This window comes from Salarias fasciatus, chromosome 2 (genome assembly GCF_902148845.1).
Source record: "Salarias fasciatus chromosome 2, fSalaFa1.1, whole genome shotgun sequence".
Taxonomy (NCBI): Eukaryota; Metazoa; Chordata; class Actinopteri; order Blenniiformes; family Blenniidae; genus Salarias; species Salarias fasciatus.
Genome location: NC_043746.1, coordinates 7,311,425 through 7,330,056, shown reverse-complemented (window position 1 = coordinate 7,330,056; position 18,632 = coordinate 7,311,425). Strand labels below are relative to the sequence as shown.

At 46.9% G+C, this 18,632-nt stretch overlaps 1 protein-coding gene across 7 annotated transcripts in view; it reads left to right on the top strand.

Moving 5' to 3' along the window:
* tenm2a (teneurin transmembrane protein 2a) overlaps window positions 1–14,803 on the top strand; it is a 232,366-nt gene extending 217,563 nt beyond the window's left edge. For all 7 annotated transcript variants that reach the window (XM_030101639.1, XM_030101622.1, XM_030101630.1 and 4 more), the window contains 18 exons: window positions 451–594; window positions 1,786–2,035; window positions 2,416–2,436; window positions 2,564–2,793; window positions 3,946–4,100; window positions 4,388–4,489; window positions 4,797–4,970; window positions 5,120–5,757; window positions 6,043–6,218; window positions 8,652–8,887; window positions 8,974–9,270; window positions 9,517–10,074; window positions 10,172–10,441; window positions 10,626–11,036; window positions 12,140–12,250; window positions 12,403–12,670; window positions 13,123–13,253; window positions 13,814–14,803. In XM_030101639.1, the coding sequence (XP_029957499.1) occupies window positions 451–594; window positions 1,786–2,035; window positions 2,416–2,436; window positions 2,564–2,793; window positions 3,946–4,100; window positions 4,388–4,489; window positions 4,797–4,970; window positions 5,120–5,757; window positions 6,043–6,218; window positions 8,652–8,887; window positions 8,974–9,270; window positions 9,517–10,074; window positions 10,172–10,441; window positions 10,626–11,036; window positions 12,140–12,250; window positions 12,403–12,670; window positions 13,123–13,253; window positions 13,814–14,551 (4,910 nt within the window). In that variant the 3' untranslated portion in view covers window positions 14,552–14,803. The remainder of the gene's footprint in view (window positions 1–450; window positions 595–1,785; window positions 2,036–2,415; window positions 2,437–2,563; window positions 2,794–3,945; window positions 4,101–4,387; window positions 4,490–4,796; window positions 4,971–5,119; window positions 5,758–6,042; window positions 6,219–8,651; window positions 8,888–8,973; window positions 9,271–9,516; window positions 10,075–10,171; window positions 10,442–10,625; window positions 11,037–12,139; window positions 12,251–12,402; window positions 12,671–13,122; window positions 13,254–13,813) is intronic.
* Window positions 14,804–18,632: the final 3,829 nt, after the last annotated feature.

The following is an 18,632-nucleotide window of genomic DNA, read 5'->3' as shown; positions in this document are numbered from 1 at the left end:
GCAGTCTGTGAATAGTCTTGATGCGTGCATGCACCTGACCTAAACTCACATCCGGTAATTATACACTATGTTTATTTCAAATCAGCTGCTGTGGACATGCGCATGGGCCGTAATTCCTAAACCTTCCCAGTTTTCGTTGTGTTTAATCTGCATGGCCTTCAGGTTCAAAGGCCTAATTAACAAGGTTTTTAATTGATTTTGCACCGTGTGAGTTAGTTAGGTGTGAGTGCGGGTTGTGGCACATGTGCTAACTAGCTTCACAGTGTATCGCACCCTTCACAGCTTAAATTAATTTAGAAGTATATTCTTTGATGTATTTCTTTTTGTAATGCTTCACATCCTCTGTTGTTTCTTTCACAGGTCTTTGGTCTTTTTGTCTTACTCCTGTTATTTTTTAATTTATTTTTTTCTAATTCCCTCTCCTCTCTTCCATATTTTTCCTACCTGCAGTGTCGGTGGGATACGAGTACGAGTCATGTGCGAGTCTCATCCTGTGGGAGAAGAGGACGGCCATTCTGCAGGGCTACGAGCTGGACCCCTCCAACCTGGGCGGCTGGTCGCTGGACAAGCACCACATACTCAACACGCGCAGCGGTACGTATCGAACTTACACGGATCTGCAAACAAACAAGTGCTGGTTTTTTTCCTGTTTGTCCTTGGAGTTTAATTTTAGTGACTTCCCCACGAGTAGCAGGTTCACAGCACTAGATATCTCACAAAACGTGCGACTGCGTAGGGAAGGGGTTCAGACCATGTCGCGCTACCTGTGGTTCACATATGCTCGGCGCCGCTTTTTACCTGATTTTCACAGGAAGAACTTGTGTTGTCTCACCTAGTCTGACTTCCTCATCCATTAAAGTTGTGCGCCAACAAACAAGCAGGAGCTTCGGTGTGCTGAAGCAGGCGCTTTAATTTCCACAACACAAAAGGAGGCCATATTTCCAGTTTTTCATCAGCGGCTTTATCCGTCCAGTCATCTATCCATCCATTTTCTATTACTTTACCCAGACTAGAGTCCCTGGGAGCGATCTCAGCAGGCGCTGTGTGAGAGCCAAGGTGCACCCTTGACAGGTCACTAGTTCCAAGGCGCGCGCACGCACGCACACACACACACACACACACACACACACACACACACACACACACACACACACACACACACACAGTCAATTTACCCAGCTGCCCTGTGGAGGACGATACAAGTCCAAGACTCAAATGCAGCTTTTACCCAGCAGCCATACAAGGACTTAACTCATTCCCTAAATCCCAATCCCAGAACCATGAAAAAATAAGTATACACACATACATACACACACACTCTCCCGCTTGAAACAAGTTCAATTTACCACCTTTGTATCTGTGTCTATGTTCTGCCGATATGCCTGTTTCTGCTTTTATGTTTTAGTACGTTGTGTTGTAAATGTATTGTTTTGTTGACAGTTTTCCAGAGTACACTGTACATACGTTAGTGTGCTGCACGAAAGTTTTAAATGAATTCTAGTAATAACATTGTGTGTTGTTTATATTTACACACTTATATGTCAGAGCAAGTTGTGCTGAGTGTTTCGGGGTCATTACAAGATATTCTCTTCTCCAGTTGGAGTCTGATAAGTATGTTTAATTCAAGCCACCAGTTAATCCAACTGTGTGAAGAAGTTATAGTGCCGTGGGAAAAGTCACACATGCTCACCACTGATCCACCGCGACACTCCAGCCACTCTGCCGCTTTACCAGAGATCTACGGGAGTGACGCCAACTCTCCTCTTCATCTTTCCTCGCGCCCAGGCATTCTCCACAAAGGCAGCGGCGAGAACATTTTCGTGACAGAGCAGCCCCCTGTAACAACCAGCGTCATGGGGAACGGTCGGAGGCGCAGCATCTCCTGCCCGAGCTGCAACGGCCTCGCAGATGGCAACAAGCTGCTGGCGCCGGTCGCCTTGGCCATGGGCATCGACGGCAGCCTTTACGTCGGGGATCTCAACTTTGTGCGCCGGGTTTATCCGTCTATGAACACAACAAGCATCCTGGAACTGAGGTAAAACGCCAAGTCAGTCACGCAGATTGAAATGATAGAAAGAGTTGAGGTGTATTGATATGTGTGGGAGAACAGAGCTCAAAACGGAGCTGTAAAGGTTGAAGTCAGAGAAGAAGGAGCCGTGCTTTAAAGACTGGTTGTTTTTAACACATATAACATGTTGGATAAAAGACGCGAGGTGAGACACTGGGGATAGCAAGACTGAAGTAGAAAAATACCCTGCGCAAGATACCGTTTCTCCGGGGTGTTTTTACACATCTTTAAATTTTGCTTTTCACACCACAGCCAGTGTTGTGTTGCTCTCTGTAGGTTGCTCTGCACAGATTGTGTGAATTAACATTTGTCTTGTTGTGCTTCTCTCTCCTTTCTTCCCTTTAAAGGAACAAAGACTTCAGACACAGGTAAAGACCCTTATGAGGACAAACTAAAAGTTTTCCGTAAACGCGCAAGTACCAACAGCAACTCCCAAAACAATTAATTGAAAATATAAACTCAAGCTACATATTATTGCCTTTTTTTTCCCCCCAGTAATAACCCAACGCACAAGTACTTCCTGGCAGTGGATCCAGTGTCTGGGGCGCTGTTCATCTCCGACACCAACTCCAGGAGAATATACCGCGTCCGCTCATTAACGGGCGGCCGGCTGCTGTCGGACAACGCCGAGGTGGTGGCTGGGACGGGCGAGCAGTGCCTGCCCTTTGACGAGCGGTGCGGCGATGGCGGCAAAGCCACTGAAGCTACACTCATGAGCCCCAAAGGTGAGCCACTCGGGGGGGTTGAAGCTCCAAAGCACACTTCACATTTATCTTCGTTTTTATCGAGTTAATTCCTGTTTAAATTAATTCCTGTTTCTAAAGTTTAATGGTAATAGTACTCAGGATATTCTCCCTATAAACTGCTCTGCAGCGCATGCGTTGAAAAATGATGAGAAATCCCTCTTATTTTCATAATATGCTTATTGTGTGACTGAACTGAAAGCAGGACAGAGACAGAAAGAGGTCATAAACCAGGTTAATGTTAAACTTAAAATGGGATTATTTTTATGGATCGTTGGATCTTAGAGCACTGTGACACCAAACTGTCAAGGATGTCACACTGTCACATTTCCCATCAGTCACACACAAGTGTGTGTACATGTAGGACAGTTGATGCTGAGATGTATACGCTGCGTGTGTGTGTGAGTGTGAGTGTGTGTGTGAGTGTGTGTGTGTGTGTGTGTGCGCCGGAGAAGACAATGAGCCGCCAATTCCCTTTGTACCTGTCGCAGAGTCAGCCAGCAAACATCAGATTGCCCTCTCCCTGCCCGTTTCCCCTCTCCCTCAAACCCTTCCTGCTTTCCCTTTATCCCTCCCTCATTTACTCTGTGGCCTTCGCTCTATCCTCCATCTGTTGTTTTGTATCTCAGTGCGTCTTGCGGTTATTTCGGGGAACAGTTGCCTTGAACAATCACACCTCAGCGAATGCCTTCTGCCTCTTAGAACGACAAAGCTGACACCACCCCGCTAGTAAAAAGTAAGACTTATGAACAAGTAATGTGCAAAAAAAAAAAAAGAAAGAAAAAGGTTGGGATTCACAATAAAGGAGTGCAGGAAAGAAAGGAGATCACGTCAGATCGTTTGCCATTCCAGACAATCTGCTCGCAGTCTACAATTGCCCTCTGAGAGGTGCATGAGCTGAGCTCTGCATCCCGATGACTCATCCCAAAACCAACACTTCTCAACAGTTCAGTGCCCTCTCCATCACTGTGTTCCCTCTCATTCGATGAGGCATCGAGCAGTTCGGCTGCCAGCGCTGCTATTCTTTTTCGGCGGAGGAGAGAGTGAAGTTTAATTGACTTAAGATGTCCGTGGGTTGCCTGCAGTGTTTGACTTATGAGTCGTCAGTCATGGTTTTCGTCTTCCCACTGACAGGTATCGCGGTGGATAAAAACGGGCTCATGTACTTTGTGGACGCCACCATGATCCGCAAGGTGGACCAGAACGGCATCATCTCGACTCTGCTGGGGGCCAACGATCTGACCGCCGTGCGGCCGCTGAGCTGCGACGCCAGCATGGACGTCAGCCAGGTGGGACTGAAAAAGAGACAAAAGGTGACGGTGTGATAGATGATGATCTGAAGAGAGCCCCTTTAGTGCTGAGCCATGATAACTCTGTGGACAGGAGCCAGCCACGGGGTCACACACAGACTGATTTAGAGAGAGATTAAAGAGTCAATGGATAAATGAATGAATCAAAAGAAAGTGAGCACTGCTGCAGTCACTTAAAAAAATGAGGAACGGACTTGTCTGAACCTTGGCATCCTTTCAAAGGCGTAGCGTTTGTCCGGCTCGTGACTCCTCTGTCTGCTCACCAGGTGCGTCTGGAGTGGCCTACGGACTTAGCGGTGAACCCAATGGACAACTCTCTCTACGTCCTGGAAAACAATGTCATCTTACGCATCACCGAGAACCACCAGGTCTGTACTGCAAGCCTGAATTACCACCGCAAACTCTGGGCTGGACATTCACTGGAGGGCTTTGACAAGATTTTGGTCCAATTAAGCTCTCTCAAGCCAATTTAGAAGTAAAAGTTCAAATTCCTGCAGTACTTCTTCAAGTTCAGCAGTGGTGGCAAAATTACTGAATAATTAGTTCTGAAAATATTCTCCTTTCTACAATCGAACTGTTGTGGAAAGTTTTCTAAGTACCACTTTGGTTTGAGGCCCCCGTAATCATCCCTGCATTACCACCGGTAAATGAACTGGTGTGTGTTGTTTCCTCAAGGTGAGCATCATCGCAGGTCGACCGATGCATTGCCAAGTGCCGGGCATCGACTACAGCCTCAGTAAGCTGGCGATCCACGCCGCTCTGGAGAGCGCCACGGCTATCGCCCTGTCGCACACGGGCATCCTGTACATCGCTGAGACCGATGAGAAAAAGATCAACCGAGTTAGACAGGTATGAGACCTGGAAATACTGAACATTGTGTTGGTTTTGAAAGGAATGTCTTAACTTGTGGTTAATTGATTTCGATATTCCTTTTACATCTTTGAATTGTTTTTGCTCCTGGTGGAGAGCTTAACTTTTCCCCCTCTCTGTTCGTTAAGGTGAGCACTAATGGAGAGATCTCTCTCCTGGCCGGCGCCGCCTCGGACTGCGACTGCAAGAATGACGTCAACTGCAACTGTTTTTATGGCGACGACGGCTACGCCCCGGACGCCGGCCTGAACTCGCCCACGTCGCTGGCCGTGTCCCCCGATGGGACGCTGTTCATCGCGGACCTGAACAACATCCGCATCAGGGCCGTGCGGGCGAACCGGCCCGGCCCGGCCCTCTCCAGCGTGGGATACGGAGGAACGGCGCAGTACGAAGTGGCCTCGCCCAGGGAGCAGGAGCTGTACGTCTTCAATGGGGAGGGGCTTCACATCCAGACCGTTAGCTTAGTGACCGGGGAGCCGCTTTACAACTTCACCTACGGACCGGACGGCGAGCTGACCACTCTGGTGGACAACTGCAACAACACCGTGAAGGTGAGGCGGGACGGACTGGGCCAGGGAGGAGGCGCCGGCCTGCTCAGGCTGGTGCTGCTGCCCGAGAATCAAGTGGTGACGCTGGGACTGGACCCCACCGGGGGGCTTCGCAGCGTGTCTGCTCTGGGCCAGGAGGTGGCTCTGATGGGCTACAGTGGGAACACAGGCCTCCTGGCCACCAAAGCTGATGAGACTGGATGGACCACATTTTACCAGTAAGTAATGTGTCGGGATATGTGTTACTGTGTAATTCCACTCCCCGTCATTCTGCAGGAAAAATTCAGTTTCATCATGTTCTGCTGTCGCTTTTCTGACTCGTCTCGTGGTGCACTGCTGCCCCCTGGTGGTAGCTTTTTACAGCCACGGTCAGGCGGTGTCGGATGAGCTGACTTTCCTCTCTGACTTTGTCTCTGCTTGTTTGCCTGAAACCTCCGTGTGACACAAGTACCCATCTGTCCTTTCCTTCCTAACCTCACTGGTGGCGATCTTCCCTCTCCCAGGTACGACAGCGAGGGACGCCTGACCAATGTGACGTACCCTACAGGCATGGTGACGAGCCTGCACCGCGAGATCGAGCGCTCCATCAACATCGACATTGAGAGCTCGAGCAGGGACGACGATGTCACGGTCATCACCAACCTGTCGTCCGTGGAGGCCTCCTACACCGTGGTGCAAGGTACGGGCGAGGACACGCTGCACCAGATGATCCGCTCGTGAATTTTTTAAGAGATTGTCAGAGGTGGCAAGAGCTGGGCTGAAATCGTCAACATAAAACAGAATCAATCCAAGTTGAATCTGAAAAATAAAAAGAAAAGGCTCTTTCATTTTTTTTTGAGTAGCTCTATATGATCATAGAATAAAAGTATTTACATCATGTCAGTGCTTTGACAAGATTCAGTGAGACTCCAGAAGTGCTTCATCTTAGTATTCATACACAGGCCCCCACTGTGATGCTGAATATGCGCTGGCCCGCCGACTCTAATTGAAAGTCTTGTAATTTTTCACTCAGTTATGTGCACGCTCCAGGAGATTATTCTCCTTCCCAACCCACAGCCGGGCCTCTCTCGCTCCCTCTCATGGAGTAAAATTACCACCATATAGTTGTTAATCCCAGCTGGGATCATCCTGCTTTTGAATATCATCACAGCAAAATTCATTAACTCGTGTAGAGTGAATCCTCCTCATCCCTCAAGCCTTCTCCTCACACACACACACACACACACACACACACACTCACACACACTCACACTTGCGCTGACATACAAACACGGCTCTCAGCCAGTTCCCATGATCCCTGAGCTTATTCGGTCTGTTTAGAGAGGAAGAAAAAGACAAAGAATCGCCTTTCATTGACCAGTGTGAGAGGCGTGACAGAGGTATGAATGCAGACTTGACTGCAGGAGCCGAACGGCCCGGGAGTAGGCTGCAGATATATTCAGTGGTCCACCTGTGTTGCGCTGGAAGAGTTGTTCACGGAGATGTAAGTCATTTAAGGTTTCCACTGCACTGTGTGGGTTTCAGCACAACTCTCTGCTGACATACTCACTTAACCATCTCCCTCTCTTTCCGCTCTTTCTCGCTCTCTTCATTAACTCCTGCACAGTGAATTCTCCTTGGCCCTCAAGCTCCCATTTCACCCTCTCTCTCTTTCTCCCGCTCCCTCTCTCTCTCTCCTTCCCTCTACCTCGCTTCGGTTTTATTACGAGGTTGTTCAGACAGAGAGAGCAGAGGAGATTTATCTAAAGGCTGTTGCTGCCAAGTCAATGGAAAAAGCTTCACTTGTCTGTTTGAGGCATTGTTAAATGTGCCTGGAGCTTTATTACAAATTGGCCTTATGGATTACTGTCATTTATGGCAGGACTTGAGGAGGGGAAAAAAAAAAAAAGCCCCATCTCCTCACCTTTTGTAAATGAAATCCAAAAGAAGGAATCCCAATCCTGCAGCTTCCTGATCTGTCTGAGCTGAAAGCAATTTAATCTTGCTTTTAATCACTTCATTGTGATCAAGACGCCTGTTTTCAGACATCAGAGGAAAAAAATGAGCCTCGGCATTAGGCGCGGGCTTATCTGTTTCCATTCTTGTGAGACAGTCATTAAATTGAGAGATTAGAGAGAGATGTCTGTTGTAGTCTCGCTGTTTCCATTCAGAATATTTTGAAGTTTGTGGATAGGAATCAGGAATCAGATCCATAAACATTTCATAGACATAATCTCCTCCCCACTGACACCAGCTTTCCTGACCAGACTTTCCCCCGGTTCGATCATATTTCGGTTGACATGAAGTGGCTGCTCTATCAGCTTGTCCCTGATTGGCTGGTTGCCTTTAAGCTTGGATTTGGTGTGGTAGGAGCCAGAGTAAACATCGGGGCCTGTCAACACAGCCCTCAGTCAGTAAGCGCTGTCTGTTTTTGGAGTTTGTCACGACTCACAGATTCAGTTGAATCCAAAAAGTCAAAAGCTTATCTTCTTTTTCCCTTGACCTCAAGTGAAAAGTTGCAATATTGATGAACAACAGCAGAGAGGTGAAATCAGACAGTGGTTGTAATACAACCAAGGAAATGACAATCTTCATTGTTCATTCTTCATTATTTCCATCATACCTTTTAATTTTATGGCAGTATATAATTGTCAAAAATGTGCAATTAATACATAATTTCACCTCTTTCCACAGCTTTAAATATCTGTCAGTTCTTTAATGTGACTGATTCTGGCAGTACTGTGACTGATGGCTAGTGTGTGCACATAAAACTCAATTTCTCTGCTGAACTTTTCAGATATCATTAAGTATCTAAGATTTATAGGTATGAGACGTATACATGCCAAACTGTCAATAAAGCAGTAAAGGGGCTGATTTTGTACTGAAGCACAGCAATTTGGTAACATTAAAAAAAAATTGCCTTTCGTAAAGAGTTTTAAAGGTTTTGACTGTTACTACAGAAAAATTTAGTTTGAGCCCAATTTCTAAAACTGTCGTTTCTTTTTCCTTAGCACTTTTTTTGAGTTTGTGCCCCTAAACAAGTTTTTCATGTTAAATACCTGGATGCTGCAGTTTGAATTTAGATTTTTATTTTTTAATAAACTGAAGCCCAGTATCATGTCTCCCCCTGCAGATCAAGTGAGGAACAGCTATCAGCTGTGCAACAACGGCACCCTGAGGGTGATGTACGCCAACGGAATGGGCATCAGTTTCCACACGGAGCCGCACATCTTGGCCGGCTCCGTCAGCCCGACCATCGGGCGACGGAACATCACCCTGCCCACGGACAACGGCCTCAACTCCATCGAGTGGCGCCTGCGCAAGGAGCAGACCAAGGGCAAGGTCACCGTGTTCGGGAGGAAGCTGAGGGTGAGCCGGCGACGGCCTTTTTTTAATTTTTCTAAAATTCCGTCTTGAGTCGGAAAATAACGTGGAAGCATTTTTCTTGTCCTCAGGCTCATGGCCGCAACCTCCTCTCCATCGACTTTGATCGCAACACGCGCACCGAGAAGATTTACGACGACCATCGCAAGTTCACGCTGCGCATCATGTACGACGCGCAGGGCCGCCCCGCCATGTGGCTGCCCAGCAGCAGCCTGGCGGTGGTCAACGTGTCCTACTCCACCACCGGGCAGCTGGTGGGCCTGCAGAGGGGCAGCATGAGCGAGAGGACGGAGTTCGACCCCCAGGGACGCATCCTGTCCCGCTCTTTTGTTGACGGCAAAGTGTGGAGCTACAGCTACCTCGATAAAGTGAGTACATTCATCGTTAACTTTGTCATCCACCAGTCGTGTCTTACTCAGGAAGGCAATAACAAGCGAGCGGAGTAATTTGGATTGCAGAACTGAGTGAAATAATACATCATTTTTACGGTTATGAAGGTTGGGATTTGTCAGGTGATAGCAAATTACTCGCAGTGCTGTTTCACAGAAGGCAAGCCACCCATTGCTAATGCCATTATGTTAATCCCCGTTCCACTGTTTTCTCTCTGCTTCCAGTCCATGGTGCTTCTCCTGCAGAGCCAGAGACAGTACGTCTTTGAGTTCGACGCCTCCGGGCGGGTGACGGCGGTCACGATGCCCAGCGTCGCCCGCCACACCATGTTCACGCACGTGTCGGTGGGCTACATCCGCAACACGTACAACCCTCCGGAGAGCAACGCCTCCATCATCCACGACTTCTGCGAGGACGGCAGACCCCAGGCCTCGTACTTCCTGGGCACCGGACGCCGAGTCCTCTACAAGTACGGCAAGCTGGCCAAGCTCTCCGAGATCGTGTACGACAGCACCGCCGTCACTTTCGGCTACGACGAGACGGCAGGCGTGCTGAAGATGGTCAACCTGCAGAGCGGGGGCTTCTCCTGCACCATCCGCTACCGCAAGATGGGCCCGCTCATCGACAAGCAGATCTACCGCTTCAGCGAGGAGGGCATGGTCAACGCAAGGTTCGACTACACCTACCACGACAACAGCTTCCGCATCGCCAGCATGAAGCCGGTCATCAGCGAGACGCCGCTCCCCGTCGACCTTTACCGATACGACGAGATCTCCGGAAAGGTGCAGAGCTGTTTCTCTAATTCAGACGTTTACCTCAGAAAACCTTCTGTTGGCTGCCGAGAGACTCACCTTGTAAACTGTCCCTTCCGTCCTCTAGGTGGAGCACTTTGGAAAGTTTGGGGTCATTTACTATGACATCAATCAAATCATCACCACAGCCGTTATGACACTGAGTAAGCATTTCGACACCCATGGACGCATCAAGGAGGTCCAGTACGAGATCTTCCGGTCGCTCATGTACTGGATGACGGTGCAGTACGACAGCATGGGACGGGTGGTGAAGAGGGAGCTCAAGATCGGGCCCTACGCCAACACCACTCAGTACCGCTACGATTATGATGGGGACGGACAACTGAGCGGCGTCAAGGTGAAAATTCTGAACGTAGAGATTTTAATTTTCAGACATTCCTCCTTTTATTCGAGGCTAAAGTGTCCATTACACTTTATTTGATGGATGAAATGCGGTCTGTGACTGACTCGGACCTCGCCACGGTCAGCCTGAAAGTTAAAACCGGCCCAGTCGCACATAAAAACCCTGTTGTTCGTTCCAGGTGAACGACTGGTCTACCTGGCGCTACAGCTACGACCTGAACGGGAACCTCCACCTCCTGAATCCCGGGAACAGCGCCCGGATCCTGCCCCTCCGCTACGACCTGAGGGACCGCATCACGCGCCTGGGGGACGTCCAGTACCGCCTGGACGAGGACGGCTTCCTCAGCCAGCGCGGCTCCGACGTCTTCGACTACAACTCCAAAGGCCAGCTGCTGAGGGCCTACAACAGAGGCCCCGGCGGCTGGAGCGTGGTGTACCACTACGACGGCCTGGGCCGCAGGGTGTCCACCAGGAACAGCCTGGGCCAGCACCTGCAGTTCTTCTACGCCGACCTCAACCATCCGGCCCGGGTGACGCACATCTTCAATCACTCCAGCTCTGACATCTCGTCGCTCTACTATGACCTGCAGGTAGGTGTGTGTGTGTGTGTGTGTGTGTGTGTGTGTGTGTGTGTGTGTGTGTGTGTGTGTGTGGGAATGCGTCAGGGACCAGTATTACTATCATAATTCCAAGAACTCCCGCCGTCTGCCCTGCAATACCGGTTACCTGCACATTAGCCTGCCATCGTGTATTTTATGACTGTTTTTTTCTCATTCAGTTTCACAATAAACACAGAGGTCTGAAGCCATTAACAGATGCAAAGTAGAGAGTAACTTTTTTTTTTTTTTCATGCATTCCCCACTGTGGCAGTTTAACAGTAATGTTATATGCCAGCCCCTAAAGCACAAAAAGATATTTTGCATGCATCATAAATTTAATAGGAAAGGATACGATCTGTAATTTTTTTACCTGTCGAATTTGTAGAGCCAGTATTTCGGGTTAGCAGCCATTTTATAGTTACATCTATTTCCAATTTAGCGTGCAGTTTGAGCTTGGCCCGTTTCTCTGACTTTTTTTTTTTTAACTTTAGCATGTATTTTAAGTTTAGCAGATCTTTCGCTTTAGAATCTGTCTCGTTTGGTATATATTTAAGTTTCTAATGCAGTGCTAATTTACCAGTTATTTCACATTAATATTTTTTTCCTTTTATTCAGCATGTATTTTTAATTCAACTTGCATTTTGATCTAATGTCGATCTGCGATTTAGAATGTGTTTTAATTATGCATGCTTTAATTTGTTTTGCATGTTCAATTTAGTATCTATTTCCTATTGAGATGTATTCTGGCTGAGCACATAAATCACTTCAGCATGTCTTTACATTCCAGCATGTATTTTTAATTCGACTTTTATGCTACGGCCCTCAGACTGCAGCAGTGTGGCTTAGAGAAAAGCTCCACTTATATTCCTCACGGCAGCATTGTTGAAGAGTCTCTCAAAGCGTCTCCCGCTCAGTTTCTCTCGTGTCCAATGGAATAAAAACCTCCAACTTAAAGCCGGAGGACAATTTACCAGGAGCAGTGCTGCACTGCCCCCTGCTGATCAGCACAGTTACCCGTTTTTGAAGTGCTTCTCAAAACTGTGCTACTTTTGCTGCATGAGCCACATTACATACATGTGCTTTCTCGTTGGTAGGGCCATTTGTTTGCCATGGAGGTGAGCAGCGGCGAGGAATACTACATCGCCTCTGACAACACGGGGACGCCACTGGCAGTGTTCAGCAGCAACGGACAGATGATCAAACAGGTAACACACAAAGCAACGCTTTACTTCTGCTAGAACAACATCTCCATCCTCCAAGCTAGGGGTGCCAAACATAAGGCCCTTGTGCTAAAAGAGGTTCTAATCCGGCCCGCCAAAGCATCAAACGTCATTGTTGTGCGCATATTGTTTCTCAGGTGCAGTACACTGCCTATGGCGAGGTCTACCTCGACTCCAACCCAGAGTTCCCCCTGGTGGTGGGTTTCCACGGGGGTCTCTACGATCCGCTGACCAAGCTGGTCCACTTCACCCAGCGGGATTATGACGTCCTGGCCGGACGGTGGACCTCACCGGACTACAGCATCTGGCCCAAGATCGGGAAAGATCCCTCACCCTTTAATCTGTACATGTTCAAGAACAACAACCCGCTCAGCGACATGCTGGATGTCAAGAACTACGTCACAGGTGGAGCATTCACGTTGATTCACTGGAATTTAATTTATTTTCATGTGGATTCAGGGTCGTTTTGTTTTTTCTTGCTGTATTGAAGTCACAATACAAGAGAATTTGCACCTTTATGGGGTGAATCTAGATAAATCCACAGAGATAATAAGCCTTTGGAGTAAAGATTTGCTCAGGTCACTTCAGATCCCGCAACATGTTGAGCTCAGTTTATGTCCCGGTGTTATCAGTGATCCCCAGTGTTCAGGAGAAGCAGATTGTTCTGGAAAGAAAAGTTTACATAAGTAAGAGGGAACTGCAGATGGCCCGGTATCTGATAGATTTGCATAACACCAAATGAGTCACAGAAGCAAACACGAGTTAAGTTTTTTAAGAATAAAAATGCTGATTCAGTAGCCGCTGTGTTTAACTTTGTCATTCAGCAAAGTCACCTCTCCTCTCGTCTGCTGCTGTAGATGTGAAGAGCTGGCTGGTGATGTTTGGCTTCCAGCTCAGCAACATAATCCCGGGGTTCCCTCGACACTCGCTCTACTTCGTGGAGCCGCCGTACGAGCTGCAGGCCACGCAGCACTGCGAGAACGGACAGGTACCGTCAAACTCTCTTCATTTCAAACCCAAATGCACCTTTAGCGGCGCTGAAGGGTTTACGCTGCCTCGGCAGTCGAGATGTGGAGCAGATTGGCTCCTGTAGGAGACAAGAAAAAGTCTGGATAAGGCACATGTAGTGACAATAACGCCACTTAGTGCAGTTTTATATTTGAGGATTGTTTATATAATACATAGAGGTGGGACCAAAATAAAGAAAATAATCTATTAATGTAGGGGCTTTGTAATTAAGCAAATGTCTATATCATTATTTGGTCCGGGAAGGGTTTTTTTGTCTTTTATATGTTTACAGACTGAAATCAAGCTTATCTGAACTTCTAATGTGGATAGTTGTGTGTCAAGACAATTCAAAGTGCTTTATGTGAACAAATGTGTAGCAGGCAGAAGAAACGTGAAGAAAAACAAGAAAAGATAAAAACTAAAAGTACATCACAATAAAACAGACCAGGACAGAAAAACATTACAAACAGCTGATGGTAAGTACAAGAATTAAAACTACATTGGAACTGGAAGCATTATTCTTCCTTGTCTTGTCTGCAGCTCATCACTGGCGTGCAGCAGGCCGCCGAGCGCCACAACCAGGCCTTCATGGCCCTGGAGGGTCGTCTGCTCAACAAGGAGCGGCGCCGGCGCAAGGACAAGCCCGGCCACTGGTTCGGGACCAGCACGCCCATCGTGGGCCGCGGAGTGATGCTGGCGCTGAAGGAGGGCCGCGTCGTGGCCGGCGTGTCGGCGCTGGCCAGCGACGACAGCCGCAAGGTGGCCCTGGTGCTGAACGGCGCCCAGTACCTGGAGGGCACGCACTACACGCAGGACGGGAAGGACTGCCACTACTTCGTGAAGGTGGGCTCCGCCGACAGCGACCTGCTGGCGCTGGGGCTCACCAACGGCCGCAAGTCCCTGGAGAGCGGCATCAACGTGACGGTGAGCGGCCGGTCCAGGCGGGGCGTGACGGTGGAGTTCGCCGTGCCGTCGCTGGTGCTGAGCGTCCGCTACGGGCTGGCCGCCGACGTGGTGGACGAGGAGAAGGTGAGACTGTTGGAACTGGCCCGGCAGAGGGCCCTGGCCGGAGCCTGGGCCAAGGAGCAGCAGAGGGCGAGGGACGGGAAGGGGGGCAGCCGCCTCTGGACGGAGGGGGAGCGGCAGCAGCTGCTCACCACGGGGCGGGTACAAGGCTACGACGGCTACTACGTGCTGCCGGTGGAGCAGTACCCCGAGCTGGCCGACAGCAGCAACAACATCCAGTTCCTCAGACAGAACGAGATGGGCAGGAGGTAACAGCCCACCGGAACTGGCTCGGAGGGCGGACTCTTCCCTTTCTCCCTCTTTTACATCTCCAAATTCCTCTTTCCCCTTTTGTTTTGTTTTGTTTTGTTTTGTTTTGTTTTTTTTTCTTTACTACCCAGCCTCCTCTCACCCTTCCTCCTCTTAAAACCCATGGAGAAATAACCAACACACGGGGTTATTCAAGGAACGCTGCAGGGACTTTTGAAAAGAATGAAAACATGTTAATTTTACTGCCACAGGCAACAAAAAAGAGAGAGAAAAAAAAAACTTATAGCTTCGTCAAGGTTTTTTTTTGTTTGTTTGTTTTGTTTTTATTTTGGAGAAAAAAAAAACTTTGAACAACTGAAAAAGCACTGAAGAACTTTGAGAACTGTTGCTTAACAAATAAGAAGATTCCCCTTTTTAAAAAAGATAGTGATATTTTCGCCCATATTTTTTGGGTCACACTGAGAGCGGCCATGACAGCTACTGATCACCCTGTGGGGGGGAGGGGGAGGGAGGGGGGAGGGGGGGGGGGGGGTTGTAGTGTGCTGGCTTCTGCGATCACGGCTTGTCTTGTCTCTTAACGGCAAAAATAAATAAATAAATAAATAAATAAAAACAAAACAAAAAAAAGGGACCAAAGCGGAGACAGAAAGCCGCTCCGGAGCGAGAGCACTCACAGCCACACATCACAGGACGACTTCATACGACAGCCGCGGCTTCGTCCAATACTATGAGTCGTCCCCCTGTCTCAGGCCTCCCATCGTCCACCTCGGACCGGCCCTCTGCTGCCGGGGCGGCGCACATCCAACCGAGCAACACGGCGGGCGGAGCAGCATCCTTAAGAAGACCGCGCTGTTCACGGACAAGTCGAGAAACTTTTTCACAAAAACAGAAAGGAAAAAAAAAAAAAAAAAAAACGAACAAACAGACAACAACACAGTCAAAAACGTGATGGCTATATTTGTGGACAGTGGTGTCACACAGCATTGTTTATTTTGAAATGGGGAGAAGAATCATATTACTACATATGTGTCCGACTACACTAAATTTCAGGATGTTGCGTATACTGTAGATGCCGTAGTTTTGTACGTTTCAGTCGCGGTAGAATTGTGAGACTTTCACCAAGGCACTTCTGTACAGAACGATCCAAACGCACCACTCACAGTCTGAAATACATGCGAAGTTAGTATTTATTTCAGTTTACTCCTTTTTTTATTTATTTATTCTTAGTACTATATGACAATCATGAATGAGTCACCGGTTCTATTCCAGATGAACATTAATGGATGAGTTTTTTTTTCTTTTGTATAATATGTAATAAATGTTCTTTCTTTTTTTTTTTGTTTTTGTATTAATTTCAGTTTTTGCTGCCAGGGCAAATAATAGTCACTCTCAAAAAGAATAATTTATGTAATAAAGTGTTTAAAAAAACAGTTTATACTTTAAATAAAGTCTTTAAAACTGTGAAATCTGTTTTTTCGAAATATATTTCGATGTACAGTGTATAGACTTACCTTTATGCAGCACAGTAGAATATTGTTCAGAATATCAAGTTTTATATTTCTAAGAGGAAGTGGCTTGTAATGTGCAAAATCTTTAGCTGGTCTTACTACTCTAGAGTTTTGTGGCACTCTAATACTCCATATCTACAATATCAGTCCGCAGTTTGTTGTTTTTGACTGTTCTTCGGTTTGGAAGCAGAGATATTTCTGTCCTAGATCCCAACAGCAGTAGCAGTAATGGATCCCTCTCACTGTGAAGAGACTCGTGCTGGATGTCATATTGTACCAAATCAGTATTATGGAAGGATGATTCTTATACATTCACTGAAACGAGACTCTTCTGAGAACCTTATCAATAAAAACATAATTGTTTACTTCAACCGAGCAGCGTGGAGTTCACTTTCATCTCAGTGCTGTGTGTGAAGACGACTCCTGTTGTTTCCCCACCACAGGTTGTTTTGTTTTTTGTTTTGTTTTTTTTTTCATTTCACTGTTGTGTTTGAGTCCCGCAGGGCTGCCGCGATCACAGGAAAAAACAGCATTATAGCAGGTAAGATGGACATTATCACACAGGAACCAGGATGCAAAAGACACACACACACACACACACACACACTGGGCTGTTTTCCTCTCTCTTTTTGACAAACACTATAGTGATCTTTCAATTCTCTAAAAGTGCTTTGTGCTCTAGGAATAAAAGAAAGCATGCATCATACGCATTAAAGTAGTATTTAATTTGGAGTTTCTCATTAACTCTTTGCAGGTTGTTATCCTGCAGCTTCAAAATGCCAAAAGAATTGCTTTATAATTTAAAATCCAGAGCAAGAAACCATTGCCTGTTCCCTCATTTTCACAGATTTTTGAACCTCCTCATACACCACACTGGTTTTTCAGATTCTCACTGGCTTCAAATCAGTGGCTCATAATAATCTGCTCTGACAAACTGAATTATGCATGCACACTTCCAGTGTAGCCATTACATGTTATATATTTAATGAAGTTATCATTATATATATACATCACTGCTTCCATACAGCTTTATGATAGACACCATGATTCTGCATATTTTCATTATACCAACAAATTTTTTGGTTTTGAAAAGGTCAAAGCCACCAAAAAGTGCAACAGAAATTGTCGAACATTGATCTTTGCAAGTTAGGTAGCGTCACAAAAATCCTCACAGCATTTTCTGTCTTGCAGATTTCAAATAAAGTGCTTTTCGATTGTTTTGGGGTTTTTTTTGGTTTTTTTTATGTAGTATCACTGAAACGTCAACTAACAATGAACTCCAGGTAATTTGTCCTATGATGTGGTGTTGAAATAATATTTTGTTGCATTTAATTAAGGATAATACAGTATTGTCAGTTCGAGGGCAAAAAAAAAAAGAAAATTAGACCCAGTCTGAGTCGGTGATCCAGCCACTGTGCAGACTAACAGACTAATCGCTCATATGGGCGCTTTGTGCATTTGGAAAAGAAAAACTCACCAACAAATGTCTCATCTGAGCGCTGCTGATGCCCAGTTTTCCAGGTATGCTGCTGCCATATGTGCAGTATGTCGGCCATATGGTGGCCATTGTTGTGTTTACTGTTCCTCCGAGAGTGGAGGCACCTGCTGCTTCTGTTTGGTTAAACTGAGGACAGACGGAGCTCTGCAGTGACTCCATGCTGCGTCTTACAGTTAGAAGGGGAAAAGCTGGGACAGCCTGGGATGGGCTGGTGATCTTATCTGTGTTTGACATGATGTGATGACTGTTTTTGACTTTTTGTTGACTTTAGGAGTGTGGGCGGCCCACCTCACTACTGCTCTCAAAAAACTGAAAAGGAAGAGTTTGAGATCAATTTCAGGGAACTCAAACTTCAGGCTGATCCTCGTAAATTAGACATGTGGGAGGATAATGTCAATATCATAAACTTTAACAGCTCCTCTGTCTGCCCACCCTTCCTATATACAGTTCAGGATTGCTTGGAGCTGCTGCGATTCCAACAGGTTCAGCACAAGACAAACTACAACACATTCAGCCAACATCATCAGTTCAGCATCAGCAGTTAACCGTCACACACAGGAGGAGACACAAACATTCATGGTGTATCAGTTGCAACATAAATTTCCGTCTCCCAACCATGAGTCCTGGCAGTGCGCTAATTTGCCTTCGGGATCATTAGTTTTATGGTTTTCCCGGACTTCACCTGCAGTGACATCCAGTGTTATCACTGCAAACAGCCTTCTGGAAACTACTGGAACCTGCAGAGTCATGCTTACATAACATTTATAACATTGTTAGCTCTGACAAATATAAAAGAAAAAAAAAACTCAATTATGTTGCAGGAAAAAAAAACAGCAAGGGACAGTTTTAGTAATAATTGGCCACTGAAATATGTCAGCAGTAAAAATTCTGAATATAATAAACTGAGTTATCTTTATTGGTCAGATGACCTTTTGCTGTGGAGGCTTTCCTAATAGGACTCTGTTCCCGGAAAGTCATAAAGTGCCTCTTCTCCAACAGCAGTGCTCCTCCACTCATGAATACGACTTACAGTTGAAATGCTCTTCCGTGCATTTCAATAAGCCCAGGCTGATGTTCA